This window comes from Amblyraja radiata, chromosome 6 (assembly GCF_010909765.2).
Source record: "Amblyraja radiata isolate CabotCenter1 chromosome 6, sAmbRad1.1.pri, whole genome shotgun sequence".
NCBI lineage: Eukaryota > Metazoa > Chordata > Chondrichthyes > Rajiformes > Rajidae > Amblyraja > Amblyraja radiata.
Window position 1 is genome coordinate 25,174,596 of NC_045961.1, and position 22,280 is coordinate 25,196,875.

Consider the following 22,280-nt stretch of genomic DNA (forward strand, 5'->3'; position numbering starts at 1 on the left):
AGAACAAAACACGTAGTGTCAACGTAGTGTCAGACCCATATATTGCTATAGGATCTTTGGTAATAGTGCACGGATTAATGTAGCTGTCTCCGCTCAGTCCTTTGCAATCTCCCGGTTGCCAAACACTTTAACTCCCCCTCCCTTTCCCACACTGACCCTCCTGTCAGAGTCAGGCCCAACGCAAATTGGAGGGAAATCACCACATATTCATATTTCGCTTGGGCAGCTTACAACCCAGTGGTATGAATATTGATTTATCTAACTTCAAGTAACCCTTGCATACCCCCTCCTCTCTCTGTCCTTCCCCCCCCCCCCACCCTGGTCGTTGTAGTAGTTTCACCGAAGATAGACATAAAATGCTGGAGTAACTCAGTGGGACAGGCAGCACCTCTGGAGAGAAGGAATGGGCGACATTTCGGGTCAAGACCCTTCTTCAGACCTGACCCGAAATGTCACCTATTCCTTCTCCCCAGAGATGCTGCCTGTCCCGCTGTTACCCCAGCATTTTTTGTGTCTATCCTCAGTGTAAACCAGCATCTGCAGTTCCTTCCGACACATACTAGTTTAACTGTTCCTGGTGAGTTTCATAGTCATCCTGGTGATTTCATTTTCTGTATAGCTCGTTTACACCTATCCCACAGCTAATAATGGAGCATTTCCGTTATCAACGTTACTTTTGCATATCTTTCATTCATTTGTTCTATACCTCTCTACATCACCGTCCATATCTTTTGTTTCCCTTTCCCCTGACCCGAAACGTCTCCCATTCTTTTCTCCAGAGATAGACAATAGACACTAGGTGCAGGAGTAGGCCATTTGTCTCTTCGAGCCAGCACCGCTATTCAATGTGATCATGGCTGATCATCCACATGGCTGATGCTGCCTGACCCGCTGAGTTCCTCCAGCATTTTGTGTCTATCTATAATGTAGCTGCAGGGTTAACAGGATGGTGCAGCCTCCCTTCTTCCCCGCCACTTTGCTGCGTCCCCGCTGAGGTGGAGCCACGCAAGGCCTTGGCCTAGCCGAGGTGAACAGGACACAAACTAAATGTGTAGAAAGGAACTGCAGATGCTGGTTTACCCCGAAGATAGACACAAAATGCTGGAGTAACCAGCGGGACAGGCAGCATCTGGCATGTGGGCCATGGCTGGGGACATATCGGGATCATTCCCCCACACCCCACTGCTTGACAGTAATTCCGTCCTCACAGTATGTAACATTCGCACAATGAAGATAAGTTTCTAAGTGTTTAAGAAGGAACTGCAGATGCTGGAAAATCAAAGGTAGACAAAAGTGCTGGAGAAACTCAGCGGGTGCAGCAGCATCTATGGAGCGAATATAAGTTTCTACTCGATTGCCAAACACTTTAACTCCCGCTCTCATTCCCACAATGACCTTTCTGTCCTGGGTCTCCTCCAAAGTCCAAGTGAGGTCCAACGTATATTGGAGGCACAACACCTCATATTTAGCTTGGGTATTTTACACCCCAGCAGTATGAATATTGATTTCTCTAACCAAGTAGCACTTGCATCTTCTCTCCCATCCCTCCCCCACCCTAGTTCTCCAACCAGTCTGACTATCCCCTTGATTACATTTTATCTCTTTATGCTTCATTGTTAATTCCCCCAGCGAACAATGATCTATTCCACATTTTCCTTTATCCTTGTTCCCTTTGATCTGTCATTTTCACACCTTACCCTTCATTATCTCCCGCTGAGTTACTCCAGCATTTTGTTTCTATTAGGATTTTGTGTTTAATCCCTACCTTTGGTTTCTTACCAATTAAACTACATTTCCCAGCATGCACCGCCCACGGCCAGCCCGTCCAATCAGGCACATACGAAACGTCATCGCGCTGCGCCGACAGAGCCTGGGATCTGATCACAATGGATGTTTGCAGAAGGCGTCTGGTCGGCAGTATGAACCAGGGAAAGAATAGGCTACAAAGTTTTGATGGTGTCATTTAAAGGAGATTAAAATGTTAAATTAGTGGCTGAACCTATAAAGTGTATTTATAATTTGTTTCATGTGTTGAACCATTTTCCTACTTCATTGCAAACAGTACATAAATACTTATTTTACAATGCCAGAGAAATGGTTATTTTGCATTTTTCTTGTCATAATAACGAATCGTACAATTGAAAGTATAACCAAAATAAGTCCAAAGAGATGTTTAGTCTGGGGTCCAGGTTTGGATGCAGAAAAAGTCCTTCCAGCTCGCTTTTTCTATATTCAGGCTGTTGCAGAAGACAATGTCAAGTAAGTAGAGCATGTTTTACATTTTTTAACCTGTAAAGCAGCTTTGTGTTTAGGCTGCACGGTGATAATTGGGTTCCAGAGATGAAACATGAAAGGATGAAGAAGGTGACGTGTCTAGACTTAATTTTTGGAAATAAGCCAGAACAATTTAAGTAACTGATACAGGTCTTTTGAGATTGAAGTCAGTACAGTCAATTTCAGTGAGATGATGGCAAATGTAGCTCAAGTAAACTGGAATCAAAGTTTGACAGAGAAAAATGCAATTGAAGAATTGGAGGCCTTTAAAGTGATAAAAACAAGGAACTGCAAATGCTGGTCGACATAAAAAGACACAAAGTGATGGAGTAATTCAGCAGGTCAAGGAGCACCTCTAGGATAGGTGACTTTTCCGGTCCTGATCTGAAATGTCACTGATATAGGTTCTCTAGAGATGCTGTCTGAGTCGCTGAGTTGTGCCTGTACTTTGTCCTTTTTTTGTCTTTAAAGTGATGATGTTTTAACTACATTCTATGTACATTCCCATAAAGCAGAGAATTGGGAAATTAAAGCTCGACTTCCATGGATGCCAAAAAAGATGAAGACCAAACTCAATTTACACAGAGTGTGGAGAATCACTGATACTCTATACCATGGAGGATTATTAGGAGTATTCAAAGAGGAACAAAAAACATTTTTGAAAGATCAAGGAATTGAGGACTATGGGGAACTGGCACAGAAGAGTTGATGAGGCTGAAGCACCTCAGCCATGATTACATTGAATAGCAAGGCATAATATTAATTGTAAAGAAGCCCACTGTTGTTATTTTTGTATGTTCAAAAATAAAGCCATAAAAGAATGTATGATGCATCCCAGGCTAATTTGCTTTTTTTGTTGTGAGAGAAATCGGTCTGATTAGAAGTTAAAATTACTCTCAAAGACAAAAGACATCTCTGAGCTCCTAGCTGAATACTTTGCTCTTTGCATGGAGCTTCATCACAAAATAAATGTGATTAGGAGTTGATTAGGTTATAGTTGATAAAGAAACACTACAGTAGAGTACACCTGCTCTAAATGGGATAATATCTAAGTTGTTTGTGGAACGAGAGGAGGAATTAGCAGAGGCTCTGGATATAATCATTTAAATACATTTAATCATTTTAAAATAACTAAGTACAAGGCTGGCTGTACCTGAGGACTGCAAAATTGTTTTAAAAACAAGTTGTGATGATAAGCCAAATGAATATGGTTGGATAGTTTTAGAATCAGTAATCAGGAATATTGAAATTAGCAGTCCTTTGTACACGTGTGGACTGATTAGAAAATGGTTGTATAAATATGTTGACGACCATTTTAATTTGCTAGTTTTTTTTAACAAAGTAACCAAGAGATTGGTGTTTATTATGTCAAATCATTTGGTATAATGTGACAATAGAAACAAAATTTGAAGCTGTGAAATTAAAAAAGGTCTGACGTAGCATGGATAGACAATCAGCTATGTAACAAGAAAAAAATGGGGGTGAAAGGTTATCTGTAAGTTACTATTGTAAGTATCTGGTGAAATTCCTCAGGGGTTGGTATGAGTGTCTCTGTTGTTCACAGTATGTATTCATGATTTGGACTTTGATGTACAGTGAACAATTTTCAAACTGGCAGATGACAAATTTGGGGGCACAGTGAAGAATGAAGACGATGGTGTAGACTTCAAGGAGATTTACACAGGCTGGTAGATTGAGCCCCTTAGGTGGCAGGTGAAATCCAATGGTGAAAAGAGGTAATAAAAATTTGAAAACACCATTCTAAAAGATGCAAGAATTCAAGACCTATGGGTTTTTATGGATGATTTAGTAAAGGTGATGAAACAGGTTGAGGAAAATGGTTAAGATATAAGCTTTGTACATAGCACCGTACAGACTAGGAGCAAAGAAGTCATAAAGTAGTTATCTGAAACATTAGTGCAGCCATAGCTGGAGTATTATGTCTATTGTACAAGGTATGAAGGCATTTGAAGTGATACAGAATAAATTTACCAAAATCATTTCGGGGATGAGGGGCTTAAACTACAAGGGTAGACTGAAGAAACTGGAGTTGTTTTCCTTGGAGCATAGGAGTCGTGCAGCAGTCTGATTAATTAAATTCATGAAAGGCATAGATGGGTGGAGAGAGGATCAGGGGTTATAGAATGAATATGATTAGTAAAATAACCAAAATTGATACGAGGATGAAAATATTTATGCATTAAGTCACTAGGGTCTGGAATGTTTTGCCAGAGATGGAAATAGAGGCAGATTTGATTGTAGTCTTCAAATGGAACTGGGCATGTAGCTAAAAGGAAGGCATTTGCAGGTAGCACGGTGGTGTGGAGAACATGTGCGGGTGGGACATGTCTAGCTGGAATGCGCGTTCAGTGACAGTACAGACTTGACCAGCTCATGGCTTCAGCTCCGATCATTCTGTGAGTTGTAAGACATATATCACAACCCTTTCACAGTGTCCTAAACCGCAATATGATCAGTAAAATGGCTTTTGAAGTGTAGTCATTACCTGACGCAGAAAATATGGATTGACAAGTTCACTAAATCACCGTGATAGTTATTGATTAGATAATGTTTTTGTGATGTTTATTGAGAGATAAATATTGACCAGACCACTAAAGTTAATGCCCCTGCTCTTTAAAATAATGCAATGGAATCATTTGGGTCCACTTAAGAGAACAGATTTGGTTTCAGAAGGAAACTCTGCAGAATGCAATTATACAACTATGCCCTAAGATACATTAAGTAATATAATTTCATAGTTGTGCAATACAATTTTCAACAATATACCACTGTTGCTGTGAAAAGAACTGTAATACCCATCTACTGAATAAAAATAGTCACACCTGCGGATTAGACAATTTTCTCTTGAGTTTCAAAGACCATGAACCCATTATGTGAATTGACATGATTTTTTACATCTGCATGAGATTTTTCTCATCTGACAATCCAACATCCGAATTTTTAGAAATCAGAGTGGTAGCTTTCTCATTGGAATGTGAGCCAAGAATCCAGGGTGCAAGCAGAGTTTGTGGTCAGAGTCAGGGGGGCTAGTGGTGTGGCTGGAGCCAGTGTTGTGGTTTGGAATTGCCGTCCAGGTGACTGTAATATGGGTAGGTTTGCAGTTGGAGCCAGGTGTGTTTTTATATTTCCTACTCCTTTTAAACTCCACCGTTCCCTGGAAGATTGATTATATTACAGTGTCTAGTTTGGTTGAGAGATCAGCATGGAAACGGGCCCTTCGGCCCACAGAGTCCACACCGACGTACGATCCCCGCACATGAACACTGTCCTACACACACAAGGGACAATTTTACATTCATACCAAGTCAATTAACCTACAAATCTGTATGTCTCTGGAGTGTGGGAGTTAACCGAAGATCTCGGAGAAAACCCATGCGGTCACAGGGGAAACATACAAACTCCGTACAGACAGCACCCGTAGTCAGGATCGAACACGGGTCTCCGGCGCTGAAAGGCAGCAACTCTTCCGTTGTGCCACCGTGCCGCCCTCAATGTAACATGTAACATATAAAAATACAGAGAATATAGAGAAATGCGAGGTGTTGAGTTTTGGGACGTCTAACTAAGGCAGGACCTACACAATGAATGATAGGTCTCTGGGGAGTGTTGTAGAGCAGAGGGATCGATGATTGCAGGTGCATGGTTCCTTGAAGGTGGAGTCGCAAGTAGATGAGGTGGTCAAAAAGGCTTTTGGCACGTTGAGTATAGAAGTTGGGAGGTCATTTTGCAGTTGTATAAGACATTGGTGAGAACGCATTTAGAGTATTGTGTTCAGTTCTGGGCACCATGTTATAGGAAATATATTGTCAAGCTTGACTGGGACTACAGGGTCTGAGCTATAGGGAGAGGTTGAGTTGGCTGGGTCTCTATTCCTTGGAGCGCAGGAAGATGAGGGGTGATCTTATAGAGGTGTATAAAATCACGAGAGGAATAGATCTGGTAGTTGCACAGAATCTCTTGCCCAGAGTAGGTGAAATCAAGGACCAGAGGACATAGGTTCAAGGTGAAGGGGAAAAGATTTAATAGGAATCCGAGGAGTAACTTTTTCACACAAAGGGTGGTGGGTGTATGGAACAAGCTGCCAGAGGAGGTGGTTGAGGCTGGGACTATCCCAACGTTTAAGAAAGAGTTAGACAGGTACATGAATAGGACACGTTTGGAGGGATATGGACCAAGCGCAGGCAGGTGGGACTATTGTAGCTTGGAAATGTTGGCCTGTGTGGGCAAGTTGGGCCGAGGGGCCTGTTTCCACACTGTATCACTCTATGACCAAATTCTAATTCTAACTCTTAAGTTTGTTAAACTGGGGTTCACAATTTTCAGGGAGATTGCTTTAAATTTTCAGCCCTTCATTTTTAAAGGTAAAATAGAAAGTACACTTTACAAAGAGAAATAGCAATATTATTTTCTGAAGATTGACACAAAATGCTGTAGTAATTCAGCGGGTCAGACAGCATCTCTGAAGAAAAGTAATGGGTGATGTTTTGGGTCGAGACCCTTCTTCAGATTGAAGAAGGGTCGCGACCCGAAACATCACCTATTCGTTTTCTCCAGAGATGCTGCCTGACCCGCTGAGTTACTCCAGCTTTTTGTGTCTACAGTTTGAACCTGTATCTGCAGTTCCTTCCTGCACAATGTTATTTTCTGTATTAGTTTCAGATATTATCCACTGGTAGCACCTTTGCCTGAGTCGGAAATTTCCAGTTTCAAGAGCAACTACAGAAACCTAAATTGATTGCAGTTCCAGCAGCGAATAAATTGAACACCATCCAGGATTAAATAGCATGCTTGATTGGCATCCACTTTAATCATACACTTCACGCCCAATGTATTGTGGCTGCATTGTATACAAGATGCACTGCAGGAACTTGCCAAGGCTTGTTCAATCGCACCTCCAAAATCTAGCACCTAGAAGGACAAAGACAACAGACGCATGGGAATGCCACAACCTCTTAAGTTTCCCAAATGTCACGCAAGTATCTTGATTCAGCAATGTACAGTGCCCTCCATAATGTTTGGGACAAAGGCTCATCATTTATTTATTTGCTTCTGTACTCCACAATTTGAGATTTGTAATAGAAAAAAATCACATGTGGTTAAAGTACACATTGTTAGATTTTATTAAAGGGTATTTTTATACATTTTGGTTTCACCATGTAGAAATTACAGCAGTGTTTATACATAGTCCCCCCATTTCAGGACATCATACTGTTTGGGACACATGGCTTCACAGGTATTTGTAATTGCTCAGGTGTGTTTAATTGCCTCCTTAATACAGGTATAAGAGAGCTCTCAGCATCTGATTTTTCCTTCAGTCTTTCCATCATCATTGGAACATTTTATTGCTGTTTATCAACATGAGGACCAAAGTTGTGCCAATGAAAGTCAAAGAAGCCATTATGAGACTGAGAAATAAGAATAAAACTGTTGGAGACATCAGGCTTACCAAAATCAACTGTTTGGAACATCATTAAGAAGAAATAGATCACTGGCGAATTTACTAATCGCAAAGTGACTGGCCTCCACAGCTGATGACAGAATTCTCTCTATAATAAAGAAAAATCCCCAAACGCCTGTCGGACAGATCAGAAACACTCTTCAGTGGTCAGGTGTGGATTTGTCAATGACCACTCTCCGCAGAAGGCTTCATGAACAGAAATACAGAGGCTACACTGCAAGATGCAAACCACTGGTTAGCTGCAAAAATAGATGGCCAGGTTATAGTTTGCCAAGAAGTACTTCAAAGAGCAACCACAGTTCTGGAGAAAGGTCTTGTGGACAGACGAGACGAAGATTAACATATCAGAGTGATGGCAAGAATGAAGTATGGAGCTGCCCAAGATCCAAAGCTTACCACCTCATCTGTGAAACAAGGTGGTGGGGGTGTTATGGCCTGGGCATATATGGCTGCTGAAGGTACTGACTCACTTATCGTCATTGATGATACAACAGCTGATGGTAGTAGCATAATGAATTCTGAAGTGTATAGATACATCAGGCACGTGCCGTGAGTAATTACTCAGGCAGGGTAGGCTGTCAGTCAGCTTTAAAAAAAAATCTTAAACCGCACATGCGCAGATTGTTCTCTCCGTAAAAAATTAAAATAAGTAACAATTTAATTTTCCCAAGGCTTCTAAATCTCCTTCATTTTTTAATTACTGAATGGGTGGGGGACGGAGGATGAAGGCAGGTGGAGAGATGGTGGGAAAAACGGGAGCACATGAGCGAAGCCAGCGAGCGGCAGGTGAGAGATGTTCAGACGGAGGGCACTGCTAGAGGTGAGCACACCGCTGGACAAGTTGAATCAGTTGTCATCTTATTGAATGACAATACTAACTCGAGTCCAATTGGAGGGAGAGTTCCTTTCACAGCGTGTGGAGAGACTGTGCCAGCGGTTAAAGATGCGGGGAGGGCGGGAGTGTTGAGAAGGAGGGGGTCGGAGATCATGTCAGTAACTCGCTCACCGCTGCCGCAGCGCTCCAGGCACGGACGGCAGAACTGGCCGCCACTTCCGGAGAAGGAAGCAGCTCGGGTGACTGCGAGCGGCCGCCGGGACCCGACAGCAGAACTGGCTGCCACTTCAGCGCCTTCTGCTGGCCCGCTCACCTCTGGCAGTGCTCTCCGTCTGAACACCTCTCACCTGCCGCTCGCTGGCTTTGATCATGTCAACCGTTTCCCGCAAATCCTTAAATTCTGACAGCCGAGTAACCTCAATGGGTCCCTTGAGCGCGCAGTCGAAATTTAAGGATTTGCGGGAAGCGGCAGACATGAGTGAGGCCGGTGAGCAGCAGGAGAGAGGTTTTCAGACGGAGAGCACTGCCTGAGGTGAGCGGGGACCGGCAGAAGGGGCTGTCCGGTCCTGGCGGCCACTCGCAGCCACCCGAGCTAATTCACTCCCCGCCTCATTGCGGTGGCTCCGTGCCCAGAACGTCGCAGCAAGTGGGTTACTGGCCCCGATCCCGTCCTTCACAACGCTCCTGCCCTCCCTGCAAATTTACCCCAGGCCAGACTCCCCAAACACTGTGAAAGGAGCTCCCCCCCACCCCAGGAAATACAGTATTTAAAAACATAAAGCACCAAGAAATGTACTTACCACGTTATTGGTACACAAACTCCATTCTTCACTCTTTGTTTCCTAAGATACTCTTAAAATAATGACGATCCATATTTGAAAAACCCGCCAAGAAACTAGTGCTGCGCATGCGCAGTAGGCTGCTGCGCCTGCGCAGTGCTGCAAAGGCAGAATTTCAGCTGCCTTCAGCCCCGCTTGTCATTGACGGCTTGAAGCAGCCCTGACGGCACGTGGGCTGCACAGACCTTCACGTGTCGCAAGTGCCGTGGTTGAAAGGCACGGAGAGTTATACCTACCTAAGAGATCGAACTCATAGATAGGCATAATTCTCCCATGCTTTTACTATTTATATTTAATAATTGCCATTTCATAATTTTAGTCAGAGTAGGCAGTGCCTACCTTGCCTACCCTGATGGCACGTGCCTGAGAAACATCCTATCTGCTCAAGTTCAAACAAATGCCTCAAAGCTCACTGGCCGGCGGTTCATTCTACAGCAAGACAATGATCCCAAACATACTGCTAAAGCAACAATGGAGTTTTCAAAGCTAAAAAATTGTCAATTCTTGAGTGGCCAAGTCAATCACCTGATCTCAACCCAATTGAGCTTGCATTTTATATGCTGAAGAGAAAACTAAAGGGGACTAGCCCCCAAAACAAGTGTAAGCTAAAGATGGCTGCAATAAAGATGGCTGTGATACACCAGAGAAGACACCCAGCAACTGATGATGTCCATGAATCGCTGACTTCAAGCAGTCATTGCATGCAAAGGATATGGAACAAAATACTAAACATGACTACTTTCATTTACATGGCGTTGCTGGGTCCCAAACATTATGGTGCTCTGAAATCGGGGGGGACTATGTATAAACACTGCTGTAATTTCTACATGGTGAAACCAAAATGTTTTAAAATGGCCTTTATTAAAATCTGACTATGTGCACTTTAACCACATGTGATTTTTTTCAATAACATCTCAAATTGTGGAGTACAGAAGCAAATAAATAAATGATGGTCTTTGTCCCAAACATTATGGAGGGCACTGTAATGTTTTTCCATCCTTATTGTAGAATTAAATTACCAGTTAAGTTTAGTTTAGAGATACAGCGTAGAACTAGGCCCTTCGCCCCACCGAGTCCATGCCGACCAGCATCCCAGCACACTAACTATCCTACACATACTAGGGATAATTAAAAATTTACCAAAGGCCTGTACGTCTTTGGAGTGTGGAGGAAACCGGAGCACCTGAGGAAAACCCACGCAAGTCATGGGGAGAATGTGCAAACCCTGTACAAACAGCACCTATGGTCAGAATTGAACCAGTGTCTCTGGTGTTGTAAGGCAGCAACTCTATTGCTGCGCCTCTGTGCAGTTCTTGTAAATCTGACCCAATAGATTTTTGGGGAACAAAGAGTTTGGTTCAAATTTTGATCAAATGTTTTCTATTTCATTGTAATAACAATGAAATAATTTGAGAAGTGTTTCATTATTACCATGTTTTGACTTTACCTCTCTCCACCCTTCTATGTCTTTCATGAATTTAATTAATCAAGACAATAGCAGTCTACAAATGCATCCGCATTTTCCACATGTATTTTTAATAACTATATTCTCGTAAGAACGTTCAGTTACAAGTAGCATTATTTCCTCTAATTTATTGATGACTGGCACCAATTTGCATCAAGTGCATTGTAATGACTGGTCATATGGTGTGAAAAAGTTTCGACCCAAAACGTCACCCATTCCTTCTCTCCAGATATGCTGCCTGAATTACTCCAGCTTTTTGTGTCTATCTTCGGTTTAAACCAGCATCTGCAGTTCCTTCTTACACATATGGTGTGGACATTGTTATACACACCATATAGTCTCTGTTAAAATACCACAGTGTAGAATAGATTGATTTGTTATTGCAATTGTTAAAACAAGTATTGACAGTAGGACCACTCTCATTTTAGGGGTCAGCTAATTAGCCAAGGCCTCTAGATGTTTTAAACTTTATTGTGTTAGAATTTTGTATAATTTAATCAAGTGTGCAATATAGAGGGTGATTGCCCACATGTGATCATCATCAGTGATGAAATATATGCATTTGCACAAATAAAATGTTTTGAAAATATCTTACTGTAAAGTTCAGGATATTTAAATGGAACTGCTGTTTTGATATAGTTATATTTGGCTGTTTAAAACCTATACAAGACCAGCTAATTCATTATGTATGTCTAACCAAACATGTTTATAAACTTTTGCATTGTTACCTGTGTGACTTATTCTCCTTTCCCTGTAGTTTTACCTCTTCACCAGGTGAAAACATATTTACAGTGAACATGAATTCCCCGGGTGAGGAATTCACTCGCATTTGGGTGCAAGTATTGGACCGGAAGGATGGATCTTTCCTTGTCAGATACAGAATGTATTCAACCTACAGGGATCTAGTCATTGAGATTAAATTCCAAGATGCACATGTTGCTCAGTCACCATATTTTTTAAAAGGTACTTTAAGTTTTTTATATAATTATGGAGCACCACAATGGTATAACATGCCAGTACACAAACCTTTAAATGAAACGTCATAATATGTTTGAGATGAGCAGTGTGTGGATCCAGTCATTTGACCATTGCCAGCTTTAGCACAGTAATGGGCCTGTCCCACTTAGGCGACTTTTTAGGCGACTGCAGGAGACTATGCGGTCGCCACATGTTTGCGGGTGGTTGCCAGGGAGTCGCCTTCATGGTCATGAGGCATTCCCGCGTTCTGGGAACTAGTCGCGGCCTCATTACGGTCGCCGCAAAATTTTCAACATGTTGAAAAATTAGCGGGACCAGAATGAAGCCGCCAGGAGAGTAGTGAGAATTCTCGTGCCGTAGATGGGTCGCCAGGAGGTCCGTAGGTTGCCAGGAGGCCAAAGGCTCTCGTAGGTTGTTGCTGGTGCTGGCTCATTTCATTTCATTGGCTCATTGGGGGAAAAGAAAATGTGAGCAGTAGTTTTCAGAACCAAGGATAACTGACCAGTAATGTTAATGTACGCTCAGCATCACAGCCGTGTATCTTTTGCTTCTTAAAAATTGCCTTCACTCCTTCTCCCCCCCCTCTTTTGAAGGACATGCGTGACCCTTCCCGTACACTGTCCTTTCACCGTCTTAAATAAAGCCAACCTTCCTGTTCATCGCGGTGTGTGTGTCTCTGTGTGTCTGTGTGTGTCTCTGTGTGTGTCTGTGTGTGTGTGTCTGTCTGTCTGTCTCCCACTTGGCAGTCACCGGCAGTGACCTGAAAAATCCCCTACGTGGGACAGGCCCATAACATGCTGGAAATCACAGTGTAGCAGGGGCAACTAGACATCTGAGGTCATCTCAACCAATGAGTCAGTCAATTAAAGTCAGCATGCAGGTGCAGCAGGCAGTGAAGAAAGTTAATGGCATGTTGGCCTTCATAACAAGAGGAGAACTAAACCTGAATAACAAAATGTCATTGGTAGAATATTGGTCAACCTTATTTAATGCTATTTTTGCTTTACTTCAATCATTTGCTGCTCAGATTTTAAATTGTTTCAATTTTATTTGTGAGGTAATGGTAAATAAATGTTTCCCTTCCAGGTCATGTGTACCATGAGTCCTGTAATTGTCCACAAGAAGATGGAACCAAGTGGTACAGGGACATGCAGTGTCCCCTGTCTTTTCCACAGATTCAAAGAGATTTGTCCCATTTTCCTTTTGTGGATCCAGAGCGCAATGCTATAGAAATTGCAAAAAGATTTGGCCAAAGACAAAGTTTGTGCCATTACACAATAAAAGATAATAAGGTATTTTTGATTGATTTTTATCTGCATATTTAACAGTGATACCAAATATGTAGGAAGGAACTGCAGATGCTGGTTTAAACTGAAGATAGACACAAAATGCTGGAATAATTCAGCGGTGGTACAGGCAGCATCTCTGGAGAGAAGGAATGGGTGATGTTTTGGGTTGAGACCTTTCATACAAAATATACACTTATTAGAGAATTTGAGAAGGACGTTTAAGTTTAAACAGTAATATAATGCACTCTATTGATTAGACAACTATTGATCAGAAAATGCCCACGTGCTGAACGTCACTTGGAGACAACTGTCAATAGTTTTAATGTGATAAATACCTGATGCAAACAATTATGCTGAGACAGTTAATCTCTAAATTGAACCAGAACTCAGTAAATAAATTGCACTTGCTGATTACGAGGATGCTCTCCCCCATTGAATTTTTATGATCTTTTGCATTGAAAAATGCTGAATTTAGAGATCTAAATGGCATTCATTATAAGACAAATTAATTTTAATTAACAGAAATAATGATTTATGAAATAATGTTTATTTATCTCACACCAGAGAGATTGGTATGTCTCTCCAGTGAATCAGACTCAAATTTTAGAACTGAACAGTATTGACTATGAAACAGAAAGTGTAAGATAGAATTGTTAATTCGTTGTGTTAAGTCTCGAATGGAAAGCAAAATAATAATTAATTTAAGAAAGAGAGAGAACAGATGTATAAAGACAAAGGGCTTGAAATGTGGCATGTAAAATGGCACAATGCAGAACCACTGGGGACCTACAGCAGTCTTCATGCACAAAAACCTTTCTTCCAAGAGCTCCACCACTGCAGAGCAAATGAATTAGACAGGGGATTGTGGGGAAGGGCAGGGCTAATAAAAAAATCGGCTGATGCTCGGGTTGGGGGATGTCTTGCCAATGATATTTCAGGCAGAATTAGAAGCTCATGTCAAGTCACAGCTGATGAAGAATTATCAAGGATCAACCTGATGAGCATTTGGGGTCAGGCTGAACAAGTGGTGGGCTGGAGGATAGAGAGATAATCAAGTAAATGCCTGAGGATGTAGGTTGCTAGTGGCAATGATAGGCAAATGGCAAGAAATCCATTTGTCTACTTTCAAGGACACTTTGATTTCCCAATACCAATTTAGATGTGGGGAGACCCTCTTTATTTAATGCCAAACTTTGTTTCAGCTCTCCACTTAAGGTCTGCAAAAGTTAAACCAACCCCTGATGTTTTCAGTCTCGGGTGTACACAATATTTTTTGTAGGTGAAGCCAAAATCAGCATTGAACTCAGTGGCAGCATTTTGCATGCCTCCCAGTCTTGCACATTATCTTTTTTTAATCAAAAAAATTTAATTGTGTATCGCACAAAAGCATTGCATTAAATAATGTGCTTTCTGTGGCAAAGTATTTTAAAAATAGCTAAATTAAAAAATAATGAGTATAACAATTTAAATCTGAAGGGATGAGTATTCATACTGCTAAATGCTAATTTTTAATGCCAGTGAGTGTTAAAATTTGGCAATCTACACTGAAGTGGATGTGCCTTAATTTATGAGTTCATACTGTACACTGCATTTGGTAAGAGAATTAGAGGGCATCTATCTGCAAGATATGGAGGAGCTGCACGTGTCTGGCAATAGCTCCTGGAGATTCTGATTTATGTCTACATTGGAGTCAATCGTAGTTGGTGGCCAACTTGAGCATAAATAATAGACCACCTCAGGCTCACTGTTATTTTGCCAGTGAGTTCAATCACATTGAAATTTGTGTCTAAAAGCTCAGTAGTGATGATTATTAAAATAGAAAATATATTGGATACGCAGGACTACCTATCTGGGATTTTCCATATTTAAAAGGAAATTCATCCCAATTGATATGCATTGCCTATATTTTCACTAAATGGCTGAGGTAGTAGGGCCAACCTTGATATTTATTCCAGTTATTTAGCCACACCATTTACAGTGACTTTAGAAGCCATATGATCAAGACTATGTCTTCATGCTTGCATTACTCCACAACCGCTCAGTTAACATCTCCCAGGATCGTATACATTCCATTCACTTACACCCCCTCCAGTCACTCTTCCAACTTTCATCTTGTCCTACTTATTTGCACATGACAATCAGCCCATCCCACTGAGTAGTCCAGTGAGGTTTCTTTGAACTGCTTCCAATGCATTAATGTCCACTCTTAAATAAGGAGATCAATACTGTACTCAGCACTCCACACAATATAATTGAAGCATGCTTCATTTACTAGGTCTTTGCCAATTCATAGTACCTCTAAATCCCTTTATGTCCTCTTTGTTTTATTTTCCTATCCAACTTTGTGTCAATTGCAAATGTTGCTTTAGTTCATTTATCTGAGAATTTAATTTTGTTTCGAGACGCAGTGCGAAAAAGGCCCTTCGACCCACCATATCTACGTCGACCAGCTATCTCCGTACATTAGCACTATCCTACAAACTGGGGACAATTTACAATTTTACCAAAGCCAATTAACCTACAAGCCTGTATGTCTTTGGAGTGTGGGAGGAAACCGGAGCACCCAGAGAACACCCATGTGGCCAAAGGGAGAACGTACAATCACAGTCCAGACTGCACCCATAGTCGGGATCAATCCCGGGTCTGAAAGGCAGCTTATCAAATACCTTTTAGAACTCCAAGTATGGTATATTCACTGATTTCCTTTCATCCACAGCAAATATTACTTATTCAAAGAAAGCCACTAAAATTATTAAGCTGCAAAATATATCAAGAAAAATATGGCAGCAACCACTTGAGCGACATGATCTTTAAACCTCAATCCTCTCGGTACTGCAGATAATTCTTTGTTCTGTCTTTAAAACAGATTGATCCCATACATGCTATATGCATGCTGATCTCACTGTAACCTTTATATCTTAAAAAAAATGTTTAAAATATAATTGCATACCTTTTGGTCACTCTAGCATGTCTCGGCTGCCTTTTTAGAAATACTCAGAGCAGATTTCAACAGCACCAGTTAATAGAAAAGCTTTCCAGAAACACATGTTCAGCTAGATATTAATTGAATGCTTTTCAAAAAAAGCAAGATTTCAAGGACCAGTACTGTAAACTGGCCAGCCACATAAATGCCATGGTTACAAATCCATGGTTACAGAGGCTGGATAATTTGCCGGGAATGATTCGCCTCCTAACACCCCAACACCTTGCCACCATCTGTAAGGCACAAGTCCTGAATATGGTGGAAAATCTGTAGTCACTTACATGAGTACATTGCAACAACTCTAAAAGTTAGACATCTTACAACATTTCCTAAACCAACCTCAATTAGAACTAGGAAGTACCATCACTTGCAGGTTGCTGTCATATTGGACACTATTGAGACCTCTGCTGTATTACCTCCATCTTGCACACCATACTGACTTAGAAATGTGTCTACTACAGCAGCAGTTCTGAATACCATCACCCAAAGCACTGCAGTGGTTCAAGAGGATGGGCAACCACCAGCTCTTCAAGCAAAACAGAGTAATGTAGGAACTCAGCAGTTCAAGCAGCATCTGTGGGGGGAATGAACAGGTGAGGTTTTTTGGTCAGGACCATTTTTGAGTTTAAAGAAGGTTCCTGTCTCAAAACGTTTGTCCATTCCCCCCACAGTTACTGCCTGACCTGCTGAGTTCCGCCAGCATTTTGTGTTTTGCTTAAGATTCCAGCACCTGCAGTTCCTTGTCTTTATGATTAAATTGGCATATTACAAAAGTCCACAATATAGCCAAAACAAGTAATTTCTGTGTATGCAGCAAAGTAACAAAATATTCCATATGATATAATTTAAAAAAGCAGCAAGATTGCAACAAAATTTAGCATTGCTCATTTATTCCATTACCAAAAGTAAACAAAAGAAAAGACAAATTAATAGAACAGATGCAAATGAACATTAACTCTTTAAATACATCATAAAGTTACAGGTTGCACTCATTACTTCATTCAAAAAGAAACAACTTGTATTCAGTACTTACTGCATGCTAACTAGTTCAAAGTAATTTAACAACATTTAAAAGCAGAACAATTGCCCCATTCATGGTCAATAGTTTTAAGAAACCTGATTAGAAACTAGATCGAAAAGATTACTGTTATACGAGCTCTTATGGGATGGAGTTTTAAGTACACGAGGTAACTGAAAGTGCTGTAATCAACATTTAAGGAAAGAAATGTAAATGCAGGAAGCTGAATATTCAAAAGGCATGCGAGCAATGATGGTCATTATCATCTAGCACATTTCAAAGTTTGTAATATAAGTTACATTTAATGACATTTAATTTTCATGTTAACCATTTTAGGTTTATGTAAAAACATTTGGAGAACATGTTGGCTTTCGGATTTTCATGGATTCCATTTTGTTGTCTCTGACTCGGAAGGTAAGTAGTTTTACTTGTGTTTAGGTTTTACAAATAATATATTCTTAAACAATATTACAATTTGAATGTAGTATTCTGTTGTTGCACAGTTGCCTCTGTGTCAGAAAATTGTAGGTTCAAGTCTAACTCCAGAAACACTAATGAAGTTGTAAAGGACTGCTGCAATGCCAGGTGGGCCATCCTTCAGGTAAAACACTAAACGCTCTCATGGTAAAATCAATAAAAATGCATGACACTGGTAGAAGAAGAATTGGGTAATTCTATGGATGTCCTAATCATACTTATCCTTCAGTCCCCATCCTGCTATGAAATATTGTGTTCCCTACATCAATAAGTTCAAAAGGCAAAGGATCAGAATTAGATAATTTGGCTCATCAAATCAGCTCCACCATTCAATCATTGCTTATCTATCCTTCCCTCTCAACCCCACTCACAGATGTCTGTGGCAATGAATTCCATAGATTTACCACTATCTGACTAAAGAAATCCCTCTTAATCTTCTTTCTAAAGGTATGTCACTTTATTCTGAGGTTGTACCCCCTGGTCCTAGACTCTCCACTACTGAAGCATCCTGTCCACATCCACTCTATCCAGCCCTTTTACAATTCGGTAAGTTTAATTGCGGCCCCCTCATCCTTCTAAACTTCTAAGGAGCAGTGTCGTCAAACGTTCATCATACGTTAACCCTATCACCCCCAGGATCATTCTCGTAAACCTTTTCTGGACCCTCTCCAACGCCAGCACGTCTATCCTCAGACTTGAGTTCAACATTGCTCACAATACTCCAAATGTGAAGTACTTCTGATGTCTTGGGATGTGAAAGGCATTCTATAACCATATAACCTATATTTTGGCCAGATTTCTATTGTCCTTAGTGAAATATAGAATGCAGATTTCATTTTTATTTTACTTGGAAATGAATTACTCAGTGTGTTAATTAATGATGTTAATCAGTTGTGCTCAGTATTAACAGTCGCCCCCCCCCCCCCCCGTGCTTGCATGGATACTAATATTATCTTGGTATCTCAAATTGGCCTTTTGAGATGTTTCTGTTCCTGTCTGTGGTCATACCCAATTGAGAACAATTTGGCTATAGAATGATTGTGTGACAATAGTTCATAAGTCCATGTCATAAGAGCAGAATTAAACCTTCTCCCCATAATCCTTGATATCCTAAAGGGCCTGTCCAACTTGGCCATCATTTGCGCGCCATTTACGCGACCTCGTTGTCGCGTTGAGACGCATGGGTAGCGTATGGGAGGCGCGGGACGGTCGCATGGAGAACGCGGAGGGGTATGGAGTTGTGCGCGGTATTGCGCGGCGCTCCAGGATTTTGTAGTGCACAAATTCTTTGCGTGCCTCCGGCGTGACATATCGCGTTCGCACGCGGGCGTCCTGACCTCGTAAGTGCAGTACTGTAGTGTACGAAACAACTATCACGAATATCTTGATTGTACATGCTTTTCATGGTGGAATGTAGGTGCATTTTGCGATGGAGTTTGAAATCAGAAAGTCCCCAGAGACTAAGTCTGATTTTTTTGTCTAATTGTAGTTCCGTAGGTCTGTGTCCAAGATGGCTGCCGTGAAGAGAGAGTGGACGCTGGCGCGCTTTGGCTGCCGCTGCTCTCTTTTCACACTGTGTTTTTGATTTTCTGTTTTTGGATTGAATTCTGTTTTTAATTTGTGTCACTGTGATGTCTTTAATTACTTGTTTTATTCCGATTATATGTTTTTATTCCGATTACTATGTAAGGTGTCCTTGAGATGTATGAAAGGCGCCCATTAAATAAAATTTATTATTATTATTATTAAGTCATCTCTATTGAGTAATTTGCCTGTATACATGTAGGTGACATATTGCGGTAGGCAGATCTGCGACGTTTGATGATGCTGATGATTCATTAAAAGTTGCGAATATTCAGACACTTGACATTCTTTTATAGAGTTTAAAACATTTTGTTCAACAGGCAGCTGCACCGATAATTGAGTTCGCGGCGCAAGGTTCAATGTTAATGCAAGGTCAGGGAGTCAAAGAACAATATTCGATATTTTGCTTATACGCTGAGTCGGCTTTGATTATTTTACCTATTTATTTATTTTTTGTGCCAGCTTCACTCACAACGTGTCAAGTTCTCGTCATTTCGAACCCCCATCCCACACCCCCAAGGGAACGCACAAAAGTCACTTAATTAATAGGTGTTTAGCCATTTCCTCAGTGCGGGGTACCATCCATCCGCAATACAGCGATTGGAACCAGTACCATTTGTATTGAGCACGGAGCAAACATGTATATTCCGTGGGGAGGGGGGGGGGGGGGGGGGGGGGGGGGGGGGGGTTGATGAAAACGTAACCCAAAGCGACCAATTTTCTGAATTACACCATTATTCGAAAAAAAAAAGACAGTATTATGCATTAAACAACTTTCCACTGGGTATTCAAATAACGTCACGTGCTCCAGACAGCTGTGCTGACGCATGAAAACGCGCGCAACAGTCACGCGAACGTCGCGCGTCAGTCACTACCGGCCTGTCGCGTAAATGACGGCCAAGTGGGACAGGCCCTTTACTAATTAAGTATCTGTCAATCTCCGCCTTAAAAATACCCAATGTCTTGACCTCCACAACTGTCTGTGGCAATGAATTTCACAGATTCATCAACCTCTAACTAAAGATATTCCTCAACTCCCCTCTAAAGTTCGTCCTTTTAATCTGAAGGAATAGCGGGTATTTGCGAGCACGTGAAGAAATTGTGTTGAACCTTGCCTCACAAAATCTTTCCCGAGAATAAATTGAGGATGTATATTTGTGTAAAAGCTGAATATCCAGTTATGGTCAGAAGAGGTCACTGTTGCTGTACAGCATTAGGTACTCTAATGCAAATTCATAGTGCAACTTCACTCGCCTTCTGAGAAATTAATGTGTAGTAACTTCAGATGCTAGTTTACGGCGAAGATAGACAAAAAAATCTGCAGTAACTCTTCTCTGTACCTTTTCATGTCTCTTGTTTCCTTTTCACCAACTCTGTCTGAAGCAGGGTCTCGACCCAAAACGTCACCTATTCCTCTGCTCCAGAGATGCTGCCTGACCTGCTGAGTTACTGCAGCTTTTTGTGTCTGTCTTCTAAGAAATTAAGATGGTCACATTAATAAATTGAATGAATTGCCATCGCAAAATACAAAGAAATGATGGGCCTTCTGATTTAGTATTTCTGTTTCTCTTGTTATAATTCCATTAGATATTGAGACACTAATTTACATTTGTATCCTGCATTTAATGTATCTTAAGACACTTCATGAAAGTGTAATCAAACAAAGGTTGCATCAAAAGTGGAGGACCACAAAGAAGACTAATTTTAAGGTTGAGGCATTGGGGACAAAAGCTGGTTGTCAGGTAACGGGTGTAATGGGGAGATAAGATGAATGAGTGAAAATTGCTGCAAGGTAGAAAACCAGCAAACAAGGTTTTAGATGAACTTGTTGATGGAAGGAAGCTGAAACCCTTGGGTCTGAATGTAATAAATGCAAGGAGGGAATGTTCAATAACAGTAGCAGGGTGGTACAGGGGCGCTGATAGAAGAGTTGCTGGCACAGCGACAGAAACCCGGTGTTGATCCTGACCTAAGGTGCTGTCTGTGTGGGGTTTGCACATTCTCTCTGTGATGGCGTGAGTTTCCTCAGGGTACTCCAGTCTCCTCCCACATTCTGAAGATATGCAGATTTTATGGGTTAATTGGGCAGTTACCTCGTATATAAATTGACATAGAACTGAGGGTGATCGATGGTCCATGTGAACTAGGTGGATTAGATAAACTGTTTCCATGTTGTATCTCTAAACTCATCTGATAAGTGGTTGAGGCGGGAAATGTTAAAAGATTTGAATCTGATTTGATGATAGGAAGAATGCATGGTCTGAATCTCAAGTCAGACTAAAATAGGATGTTAAATTATGTATAAGAAGGAACTGCAGATGCTGGTTTAAACCGAAGATAGACTCAAAAAGCTGGAGTAACAACAGGATAGACAGCATCTCTGGAGAGAAGGAATGGGTGACGTTTCAGATTCAGATTCAAATAACCTTCAGACTAGTTAGGGATAAAGGAAACGAGAGATATAGACGGTGATGTGGAGAGATAAAGAACAATGATTGAAAGTTATGCAAAAAATAACGACGATAAAGGAAACAGGAAAAAATAAGCTGTTTGTAGGGTGAAAATGAGAAGCTAGTGCGACTTGGGTGGGGGAGGGATTGAGAGAGAGGGAATGCCGGGGTTATCTGAGGTGAGAGAAATCAATATTTACACCGCTGCCCAAGCGAAATATGAGATGCTGTTTCTCCAATTTGTGTTTAGCCCCACTCTGGCATTGGAGGAGACCGAAGACAGACAGGTTTGTGTAGGAATGGGAAGGAGAATTAAAGTGTCCAGCAACCGTGAGATCAGGTTGGTTCAGGCACGCTGAACGAAGGTGTTCCGCGAAACGATTGCCCAGTCTGCGTTTGGTCTCGCCGATGTATAAGAGTCCACATCTTGAACAATGGATACTGTAGATGAGGTTGGAGAAGGTGCAAGTGAACCTCTGCCTAACCTGAAAGGACTGTCGGGGTCCCTGGACAGATTATGTACACAGGTTCAGCCAGCAAGAAAGAGAGGGAAAAGTTTAGGAGAGAGCCCTGAGAGTCTGAAAATGCCATGACATGGAGGTTTAGGGA

At 41.4% G+C, this 22,280-nt stretch overlaps 1 protein-coding gene across 2 annotated transcripts in view; it reads left to right on the forward strand.

The window, feature by feature from the left end:
- The first annotated feature begins 1,870 nt into the window (after positions 1-1,870).
- Positions 1,871-22,280, forward strand: part of poglut2 (protein O-glucosyltransferase 2) — a 50,666-nt gene continuing 30,256 nt past the window's right edge. For both annotated transcript variants that reach the window (XM_033022336.1, XM_033022337.1), the window contains exons 1-4: positions 1,871-2,259; positions 11,650-11,855; positions 12,957-13,162; positions 17,497-17,574. In XM_033022336.1, coding sequence (XP_032878227.1) covers positions 2,084-2,259; positions 11,650-11,855; positions 12,957-13,162; positions 17,497-17,574 — 666 coding nt within the window. In that variant the 5' untranslated portion in view covers positions 1,871-2,083. The remainder of the gene's footprint in view (positions 2,260-11,649; positions 11,856-12,956; positions 13,163-17,496; positions 17,575-22,280) is intronic.